Genomic DNA, 11,281 nt, shown 5'->3' on the forward strand with positions numbered 1-11,281 from the left:
TGTTTATACTGTTAGCACTGTTAGCACCATTAGCTACGAGCCACCAAGTCAGCTGTCGCCATGTTAAGAGCCATGCGGAGGAGATAAATATGCTCCCAATCATGCATTTAGCCCGTTTAATACTTTCACAGTGTATTTTCAGTTCATGAAAGTTAATTGTAACATCTTGGTCGCCTAAAAAGGTCAGCATTGGGTTGTACTTAGCGCCACCCTCTTGTGTCATTTCTGGTTACAAAAAAATAAGATGGCGATGACCAAAATGCCGAACTCAAGGTTTCAAGATCGTAATCCACAAACCAATGGGTGACATCACAGTGACTACGTTCAATTCAGTCTATGATGAAGCTGGATCTTATATTTCCTGTAATACAATCAATCGTATCTTTTCATTGGAATCTCCCAGCCTGGTAAATTCACATCTTTCCACACCTCTAGTTTGCAACGCCAGCTTCTTGTTATAAATCTGTAGTCTCCGAGGCCAAGCCGAGATAACCCAGATGACAGCGCTATGATTATCCTCTCAGACCTGACAAAGCTCCCTCCAGAGCCACAGAATACATTATACAACTGTTTTCACAGGTGGAGTAGTACTCCTTATGACCTTTATAAGTTCCCCATTAAAACAAGATGATGTCTACTTGTGATCTCTTGTCACAAGTTGTGTCTTTAGTGCAGACATGGGTTGTGTGCAGTTCAACTAAAAAATACTTTTTCCTACTGTCTCATTTGTAGTATTTTTAAAGGCCTGAAGAGGTGAAAGTATCCAGTATTTCATAAGAAATAAAGGAGAATTGTCACACGCTTAAATCATCTTGTGACAGTTCAGATTCTTCTTGGAGAGTCACATTCAGGACGCATTAACCTTGTTAGCTAGCCAAGACTGCAGGATGTTCTCATTCATTGTTTGTAGCTATACCTACAAAAAATAAAGCACTGATGCAACAGAGGATTCTGCTCCATAACCTTTGCTTTGACATGAAAACAAATACATCTCAATTCTTTAAGTAGCAGCTCTCTATTTTCTGTTTCTATATACCTTGGGGGGTTTACAGGTCAGTCAGTCTACATGAAGTCCTTAATGTTGAGGTCATCCAGAGCGTTCCTCGGGGGCGGAGGCTTCCTGGGGCTCTGGGCTGCTCCAGGAGACATCTGCACACACATTTTAGCACTTAAACTCCTTTTGTCAGAGCAGCTGTAACCCTTATGTATGAAATTGTCATGAGCGTGTATAATCCATTTAAGAGTGAGCGTGTTACCGGTGCTCCGGGGGCTGCTCCGGTGGAGGGGAAGCTTGGCCTCACCATCGGCATCATGGGAGCTCCTTGTGCCCCGGGCTTACACAGAGACAGACGGAAGGAAAAAGAGACAGTAAGACACAATGTCGTCCATCAGGGTGGGTGCGAAGGCCAACCGAAAGGGGTAATTGTCCTTCAATGCCCAGTAATGTCCAGACTGGTTAAGGGACATTACTAACTAGACCATTACTGGACTGGTGGTCTTACCATGCTGAAGTTGGGGTGAATCCCCATAAAAGGAGGAACACCCATGGGTACGGTCTAAAGGTGTGAAGGGGAGGGAGAGGAGGAGTTGGGATGTTACTACACTACATAAACAGACACACACACCACAAACCAATGCACAGACAAAACTTTCAAAATAAATGACACAATGTGTAAAGGATTTCTAAGTGATAGTGAAGACAGACGGACTGACACGTCAAACCTCAACAAAAAAACAACACAACAAGAGCCCTAACTTAACCTAGTAGGCCTTGATTTACACATGCACAAGAGTTTAGAGAGCAGAGAGGAAGCTTTTTGCAGGTAGCTTTCAGATGAGATTGTCATTTCTGTTGTTGCCAAAAAGACAACGGAAATATCCAGAAAGAAGCAAATGTGTCGATGAAGGTGTGAGTTCAGCTATGAACTTGACTCTAAAAGAAAAATATAAACTTAAGAGAAGAAGAAGAAGCTGTTTCCAAGCAACAACTTCTTAATTTGGCACTATCGTTTGCCACTTCATCACTCTCCAGTAGATATTCCAGAAATATACATAGAGTACTACTGCGTGTTGAAACCTGCTTAAATTGCAGCCTTTGATTTGGGCCATTTTCTAAACATGTACTATCAGTGCATGTGCTCCGTTAGAGCTTCTTTTAAATAAAATAACCACCAGTAGCTTTAGTTTAATAACTAGTTTGCTATAGGTTGCTATAAGAATAGTTAATTTTCTTCACTGCCACGCCTCTCAGTTTCCTGGGTCTATGGTCTATGATTGGAACCTGGAGAGCCTGATGAAGGCAATGCTCGTGAATGCTGCTATGCCCTGTCTGTCGCTGCCATGCGGCTCCACTCCATGCTATAAGACACAGACAACATTTACCATGGGAGCACCCCAACAGGGGGGAGCTACCTGAGATGCCGCTGGGGTTCCCATTGTGAGATCTGAGAGAAGGACAGAAAGAGAGAGAGGAGCTGCAAAATTACTGTTTTCATTTACTGACATTATAATGACCACATAGGATGAATAAAGGGGTTACTAAAGCTGAATCAATACAATAGTTAGAAATACCCTTACTAGCTTTTTTTTTAATGAGAAGATCGATACCACGCCATAAATAGTGAATTGTCATCTTTACATTTTGGTTATTGTACTGATTAAACAAGCAATATATAATGTATTAAAGAGGACCTATTATGGTTTTGTGCTTTTCCCTTTCCTTTAGTGTATTATATAGTTTTTTTGTGCATGTTAAAGGTCTGCAAAGTTACAAAGTCCACGCCAAAGATAGTAACGCTGCTCCTGAACTGCCTGAAACGCCTTGCTTCAAGTTCTGCCTTTTCTTCTGTAACGTGGTGATGTCACCAAGTAACACATTAGCATAGTACCTGCCCAGCAGCTTGTTTGTCACACCCTCAAACAAAGATAGTTAGAGCGGAGCTGGAGCGGAGTCCGAAGAGTTTGGGTCGATTGACCAATCGGAGCAGACGTGTCAGGACGTGTGACAGTGAAAAGAGGTGCTGCAGCACAGTAATAAAACGTTTTTTTGAACATTTAAGCATGTAAACATATTCTAGTAGAAACCCAAAATACAAGTATGCAGCTGAAAATGAGCATAATAGGTCCTCTTTCATTAATGAGCTTTATATGTGCTAGTAGGCAGATTTTGTCACAGTTGACAGAACCAGGCTAGCTGTTTTCTCACTAACGGAGGGAAGTGAGAAAACAGCTAGCAATCTTCTCATCTAACTCTCAGCAAATAAGCGTATTTCCCAAAGTATTTAAATCAACATCTAAATGACTACTTACTACTCGCCATGTTAGCCATGGAGGTGTCAACATCCCCCGTCTGAGGGGTCAAAGTGGGCTTCATTACATCCCCTAGTCCATCAAATACTACAGGAAGGAGGGAAGGGAAGGGAGAAGGAGACAAGGAGTGGAGAGTGAGGGAGATATTAGCGTCCTACAATGCAAGCGGTCCTCACACTAGCAGTCCTCCTTACTACTGGGGATTACCATGACAACCGATAGATGTCTCCATGACAACAGGGAGGAGAGAGGGGCATTGGAATGTGAGCTAGAGAGCCGGTTAATATCGTATAATAATAAGAAAGTAAATAACATCTTCGTGTATGAAGATGATGATAACTGGTTTGTCATTTAGTGCAGCCTGTGTGTAACATACAGGAGACATCTGTCAGGTCAGCTTCTTACTACTATGGTAATTTGCAATATGGGCATAGGAAATAAGAACTAGTCCAACTTTAAAAATATGTATGTGGGATGAATATAAAGCATAATTTGTGACCATGTATGTGACAAATGTTACTGCATCATACCGTCATAACAGCATGCACAGTGTCAAGAGTACATTTCCAGTGCTTGTTGGGGAATTTTAATTATTCGGAGGCTTTTATTGTACGTGTGTGATTGCTGCAGAAATTATGATGAAGGCAAAAGCACTGCAGCTACAATGAAGCCGGGTTAAATGCTAAAGAAGCACTAAATAATACGGCTACTTCACACACACTCTCTGTAACCGTCAAGCATCTCGTGGTGGAGGGGACAGTGCAGCTGAGCTTGCCTTGCACCTCACCACTGCAATGCAGCAGTGCACTGTGGGAAATTAGCGTGTTAAAGAGCAAGGAAACTCACCCAATCAAATGGCAGGAAGCAAGCAATGAGCCAGCCCAAGAGCCAGATGGAGAGGGAGAGTGAGGAAAAGAGAAAAAGAGAGAGAGAGAGAGAGGGAGAGGAAAGTAAAAAAGCACAGATGCCAGAGAAAGAGAGAGAGAGAGAAAATGCAATGAGGTTTTAAAGGAGCGGGTGACAGTGAAACCATTAGAGTTTATTGCATGAATGATAGAAAGAGAGGGGGAAGAAAGAGTTAAGCCTTAAAGCAGTAGTATTGCAGACCGTCAGTTATATAACATGAAGACCAATGGCACAGGACGGGAGATGACTGGGAACCAGGTGAGCAGGGTTCATGTTGCCATGGTAACAGTTACCACGGTTGCCAGTGAAAGGTGGCAAAGATCGGAGGAATTCCCCTGAGACTAATGAACCACAGTAGTACTATGCAAATGAGGTGATGCGACGATGGCGTCAATATATAACCATATATGGACATAGCTTGAATCTGTAGGACTTTGAACCGATGACAAGCAGTCGAAAAAAAATCACACCCAAGCTTTTAACCGAATAACAATTTGGTATTCAGTGTGATAATCAGCAAATAATGCAAGAAATGCAGATTAGCTAACAGAAAACTATTTCATTAACCGTTACCAAAGTTAATAGAAACAGTGACTGATTGATAAAACACAAAACATTTTGCAGGCTACCACTGTTGTAAACGATTGAAAGGAAGATGGCAATAAAGTGGCTCTAAAGTACACAATATAATAAGGGCAATAAGGCGTCATGCAATTAGCCTATTAATGAATTAACAGTAGCTACAGTCATGGATGGATTAAGAGGCAAAAATACATGTAAAAGGCCCCCCACCCCTCCTGCATAGGAGCAAGCACAGCACTGTTATCAGGCCATTAAATAGGCGTTACCAGTCACTATAAGCACCATAGATGTGGGTCATTAGGGGCCTACTACGCCTACTACGTTCTAAAAGTGAAAGTGAAACTTTCTAACACGTTCTAACATGTTGTAAAACTGAATGATACGTTATGTTTTGAACACAAAAAAGGGCGTCTTTAAGTTTAGGCAACAAAAATATTGTGTTTTGGCTTAAAATAGCATACGATACAAAGGGAAAGTGAAACTTTCAACAACAACTACACGTTGTTGGTTTCGGTCGGGATGCGAACCCCGGCGTCATCGCCCAAGACCTCCACCCCATATGGATTGTCTATACCACAGTGCCTCACTTCCGCTTCAACTCCTCTCATAATTACTACGGTCGCTAGAGGTCGCTGTCGTCTTCTTTTATACCTTCTTTCGGTGATAGACCATGATAATAGATGATAAAACCTATTATTGGGTGTAGCAGAGCCACACTGACCCACATCTATGGGATTTATAATCACCGATAACGCCTTTTTAATGGCCTGATAACAGTTTAATCAGCTGGAGCAAGACACCCAGACTGAAAGACAACAAACAATGCTGTGTCTCAACAACATTTTGCAGGTGAACCAGTGCTTTCAGGTTCTGCTTTGGGTTGAAAAACTGCAACTGAATTTCAGTATTCAGTTCACACTGGAGATGAAGTAGCACTAAATATAGGAAACCATCAAAGAAAGTCTGAGATACAGGTTCTATTTTCTTAAATAAATAGATTTTGAATAGCTTTACTAATGTGACTGTATTTTAATTAAATGTCACAGTAGCCTCAGAATACTGTACAAAGAAACTAAAAAACAAAAACAAATATTGGAGTTGTATACTGGATTTGGCTTACAGATACTCAATATAAAAAGACTCTCAGAATGAGAAGCAAAAAACACAATCAGGGCATCTCTGACAGGAAACAACAGTCACGTCATACAGAGGCTCTGGCCCAGAGGCTCCTGTAATCCATCCATGACCACAGCACAGTGTGAGAAGGAATACCAATATGTTGCAGACATTTCACAAAAATGCAGTGGTGGAGAACGTATTCAGATCCTCTACTTAAGTAAGCACTGTAAAAATACTCGACTACAAGTAAAAGTCATTGAGAATGTTACTTAAGTAAAAATATGTAAGTATAATCCGGAAAATGTACTTAAAGTATTAAAAGTAAAAGGAGTCAATGCAGAGAAATGTCCCCTGTTCTACTATTATCATTAGATTATTATTACTCATGCATTAATGAAAAGGCAGGATTTTACTGTTGTAGTTGGTTGAGGTGGAGCTCATTTTGAACTATTAGCTAATGATTATTTTCAGTATGGATTAATCTGCTGATTATTTTCTCCATTAATCGATTGATTGTTTGGTTTGTAAAAATAGTGAGAAATGGCGTCACAAATACCCAGAGCCAAAAGCGACACCTTCACAATGTTTGTTTAGTCCAACTGTCCAACAGTCCAAACTTCAATATCTAAAAAATTAAAAAATAAATTAAATAATAAAAGCAGTAAATCCTCACATTTATAAATTTGGAACCATGAAATGTTTTTATATGAAAAATTACTCAAACGATCAGAATAATTGACAATTAATTTCATGTCAACCGACTAATCGATTAATCAATCAATCATTTCAGCTGTACTTAAAGCTTTACATACTGTTAATTCATAACAAAATATCATACATTAAAAAACTCCTCATATGTTTTGTATGCAAAATTCTTAATTTGTAAAGTAACTACTAACTAAAAGGGTAAAAAGTACAATATTTCCCTCTGAGATGTAGTGGAGTAGAAATATAAAGTAACATAAAAAGAACATACTCAAGTAAAGTACAAGTACCTAAAATTTGTACTTAAGTACAGTACTTTAGTAAATGTACTTAGTTACATTCCACCACTGCAAAAATAGTTAAATGTCTGCAACATGTTTTGTTCCCTCATTGTACACATTATACATGCAGACTGACATTTCAAATTTGAATTTATTTTTTGTTTTTACCTGACATGAGCTCAGCGCCGGGGGCAGCAGGAGCAGCAACGGCTGTGGCGTCTCCTCCTGTGGATTCTGGCAGGTCAAACCCAAAATATACCAAACCATGCCATGCCAGGCCAAAGTAGAGCCGTTCCCATCGCAGCATAAGGGCAAAGAAGGGGTAATAGTCAGCCTTCGGCTTCACGCTGGTAATGCCAAACAAAGTGCTTAGAGTTAGATAGGAAGGCTGAACACACAATTACATGTATATTTAAATAAACCAGGAAACATTGCTTTTAGAAAACACACACTCACACACACACATACACACGTCAGCATAGTGCCATTCTCATTTGACAGTCGCGGTAAAGCGTCCACGTGCATTTTTCAAAGAGGCCAGGAAAAAAGAGGAAAGTAAAAAACCCTGAAAGTCTGAAGTCGTAGCTTGCAGTTCATAAATAATTTGACTATTTCAACGTGATCAAGTTCATCTCAGGTATCTGCGACCCACAAAGAAATAATTCCCATTGTTACAAGATATCGATGAGTTTCAACACAAAAGTACAATATGCAACCAAAATAAAGACCCAGTATTTATGAACACTGATAAAACCTAATATCAATATTAGTTGTTTAATTTGATGTTTCCCAGATTCTACTCCTCTTCTCTGACGATGCATTCATGAACAGGGGAAGCAGAGTGAGGGCACCCTTACCAAAAAGAAGTTTATTCAAGTGTGCTATTAGTATACTTCTTTTAAACCTAAAATAAGAGAGTATGCTTTCAGTTTACTTTTTATGTACTTATTTGAGATATGCTTAAAAAAATGATACTTAAGTAAACTTGGCTCATACTGAAAAGTATACAGGGAAGTCTAAATATACTTGGCTTACACATACTTTTTGATAGAGTAGCCTATTCGAGTGTGTGAGAGTTTGTAAATGAATGTTTTGATATGAATTTACTTCAATTCATCAAGAATTTTCTACGTTTTTGCATTCTCCGTTCACCGTGGAGGCACGCAAGAAAAACAAATTTTCTTTATTTTTTTAATCTCATCACAAAACATCAAGTCAAATAACAAAAGGAGCAAGTCTCTTTATAATTATATATACTGTATATACTAAATATCTCTTTATAGTATACTTGAAAGTGTACTTTCATAGTGGGCTACACGTATATAACTGTAGTAAACTAGCAGTATAGCTATAAGTTCACTTGTAGTATAGTTCACTTCATAGTATAGTTGCAGTACAAAATACACCTTAGATGTAAACTAGTTGTATTCTCAAAGTTTACAATTCTTACACTTAAAGTAGGCTTAAAAGTATACTTTTATAAACTAAAATGTGGGCCAATTTAGTCCCAAGAAGTATTGAAGTAGTACACTACTAGTACATTGATATTAGTATACTTACTACATAAAGTATTGCTGGGAAATACACTTGAACTTTACTTCAGTTTACTTGATAAAATAAACTTGAAGTATCCTACTTTTTCGTAAGGGCAGGCAGTCATGTGAGTTACCCACCACCGAACAGGTTCATGATGGCCCCGGTGTCAACTTTGGGTGGGGGTGCGGAGGAGAGGATGGGGGCAGGGGAGCTGAACACATCCGCTGGGGAGGGCAAGGTGGAGATGGTGTTTAGAGCCCAAACACACGCACAAATACATACAAACTATTGACTGTGATTCATCATGATGCACATTTATCAATTGCAGTTGCAGTGCACGCAGTACATGCTGGAATGGGAAAGTAGGTGAGAATGATGTTGTAAACGTTTCAGACAGCTCAAGAGCTTCCAGCTGACCCATAAGAGAGCAATCTCATTTCCTTTCCTTCCCTGATCAAAGCCAAGGACAAAACAGACACGGCAAGACAGGATATGAGAGCGAGAGTGCACGGGAGTATATAGGTGCAATAGGGGTACCTGCTGTAAACAAGTCAACACTGGGAGCGGGGTCTGCTTTGGTGAAGCTCGTGTCTGGCATGGAATCAAAGAGATCTACAAACACATGCGCACCCACAGACAGGAATATTAAAACACTTTAAAATGGTGAGGATGCTCTGACTCACACACAGCAGCCGACTGATAAAAAAAGGCCTTCAATATGTGCACATTAGTCTTGATGATACCAAGGAAGAACAAAAGAGAGGAGAGGATGACAAGCAGCATCAGATGGGGGAAATCATTAGGATGCTAATCAATAGGAGTAAGAGCACAAGCCTCTTAAGATTGATACCGGACCACACACATCTCTTTACCGCTGAAAAGGTCAGTCGCAGGGTTGTTGGCGGCGTTGGGAGCTGAAATGGTTGCGGTGGTGGTGATGGTGATGGATGCGGAGGTGAAGAGCGGTGAAGGGGAAGGGGAGGGTGATGGCTGGGGCGCCACAGAACTAAAACAGGCATCCAGCGAACTACCCGGGTTATTATTCTCCACTGTCATCATGCTGAAAAGGTCTAGACCTGAAGGTGCTGCGTTGGGGCTACCATCCGCAGGAGCAAAGGGGTCTTTGGAGAAGGAGTGGAGGATGAGATGTAACACATGAATAGGAAGGGAGGATGTTAGTCAATGAGTTTAACACAACATACAATAGATACGTTTTATGTGACGATGATGGAAATACTGAAAGCTGAGGAGAAAAAGGATCAGAGAGGAATGATAGGAGAGAATGTGCAGAGCTCCAACACACTCCTGCTGTCAGTCGGAACAACTCAAAATAGCATCTGTGATGGAAACATATGACGAACAAATGACGTGAATATAAAACAACTTCACGGTATATAAACTTGAGGAACGAACCACAACCAAAACCAGAGAACTGCCACAGGCAACCTTCTCCATAACAGAAAATGCACAAATCTGCCGATGCCAAAAGATAAGAGACAAGTAAGAGCATTGTCCTCGTCATCGCCATGGTAACAACAATAGTACTGACCAGACACCAGCAGTAATGAACCAAAAAAATCTGTCCCTGCACAAAGCCTTGAGATGAAACTCTGAACTTGAGACCAACCAGGAAGGCACACATACACACCGACACAAACCTTTACCACAAATCTTTTACATTCACGGTGATGGCACTCAAACCAGTGGTGGAAAAAGTTTTCAGATCCTGTACTTAAAGGACCAGTGCGCAGGATTCAAGGGGATTTATTGGCAGAAATGGAATATAATATTCATAATGTTTTCATTAGTGTATAATCACCTGAAACTAACAATTGTTGTGTTTTCGTTAGCTTAGAATGAGCACTTAGTAATTACATAGGGAGCGGCTCCTCTTCACCCCCCTGCAACTAAAAAATGGTTTGTCCTAAAACCATGTGACCAGCATTACAGGATGTCATTTATATAGTGTATATATTACACTGAAGGAATATTTTAACTTAAACCACTGATTGTTTTTTGAGAAAGCACGTTACTTTTGTACTTTTTTGTTGATGTGAAATGTGCCCCCAATTATAGAATGATTTTTAAAAATCTTTCCAGCTGACTCGCTATAAAACGAGGACCCTAAAGTGATCCTAAATATGCATTTGTTGGATGCATAACATGATGTAATGCTATAATACCAAAGCAGCAGTGTAGAGCTAATTCAGTTGTATGTACTTTGTGTACTCACAGTACACATGTACTTAGGTACTTTCCACCACTGACTCAAACTCACTCACACAAACAGACGCAAGCACAGACAAACTTTCTGTCACCCACCGGCTCCAGCGTTGGCAGCAGGGGCGGACGTGGCGGCGGCGGCCCCACCTTCAGCGGCTGCTGCAGAGGGCTCAGTGGCAGCAGCAGGTGTTGCAAAGGCATCTGGGGTTCACACAAACCCCAGCAGAGGACAGAGACGCCCAGAGAGACAGAGACGAAGAAGTAGAGATGAAAAGAGAAAATCAGGAGTCAAGAAACGTCAGGAGGAAAAGAGAGCATCATGAAAATAAAGGTAAGCTATATGAGCATCATCAGTATTCATCTGTAAAACATGGCAGCTTGCAGCAGGACATTAATGACCGACAGGTGAATGGACAAATGGGAATACAGACAGGAGGCACTACAGCAAGTTAATCTACTGCACAACGAACAGAATAAGCCTGAAATCTACAAGTGTTACAGCTGCCATCTGTAGCTGTAGCCATGTGACAGGGTTTGATAGAATTGCTTTTCACTGATGTCACAGAAAAGCATGTCGGCCTATCAAACAAGACACATGCGGAGAATGACTGTGGCAGTAT

At 40.6% G+C, this 11,281-nt stretch overlaps 1 protein-coding gene across 1 annotated transcript in view; it reads right to left on the bottom strand.

Annotated features, from left to right (window-relative positions):
- The window catches only part of LOC141755780 (clathrin coat assembly protein AP180-like), a 32,725-nt gene that overhangs the window by 2,284 nt on the left and 19,160 nt on the right, over positions 1 to 11,281 (bottom strand). The window contains exons 17-22 of the mRNA XM_074614977.1: positions 10,761 to 10,862; positions 7,071 to 7,136; positions 3,310 to 3,396; positions 2,383 to 2,444; positions 1,257 to 1,334; positions 1,037 to 1,149 (exon numbers count right to left, since the gene is read on the bottom strand). Of these exons, the coding sequence (XP_074471078.1) occupies positions 1,063 to 1,149; positions 1,257 to 1,334; positions 2,383 to 2,444; positions 3,310 to 3,396; positions 7,071 to 7,136; positions 10,761 to 10,862 (482 nt within the window). The 3' untranslated portion in view covers positions 1,037 to 1,062. The remainder of the gene's footprint in view (positions 1 to 1,036; positions 1,150 to 1,256; positions 1,335 to 2,382; positions 2,445 to 3,309; positions 3,397 to 7,070; positions 7,137 to 10,760; positions 10,863 to 11,281) is intronic.

This window comes from Sebastes fasciatus, chromosome 18, assembly GCF_043250625.1.
Source record: "Sebastes fasciatus isolate fSebFas1 chromosome 18, fSebFas1.pri, whole genome shotgun sequence".
NCBI classification, from domain to species: domain Eukaryota; kingdom Metazoa; phylum Chordata; class Actinopteri; order Perciformes; family Sebastidae; genus Sebastes; species Sebastes fasciatus.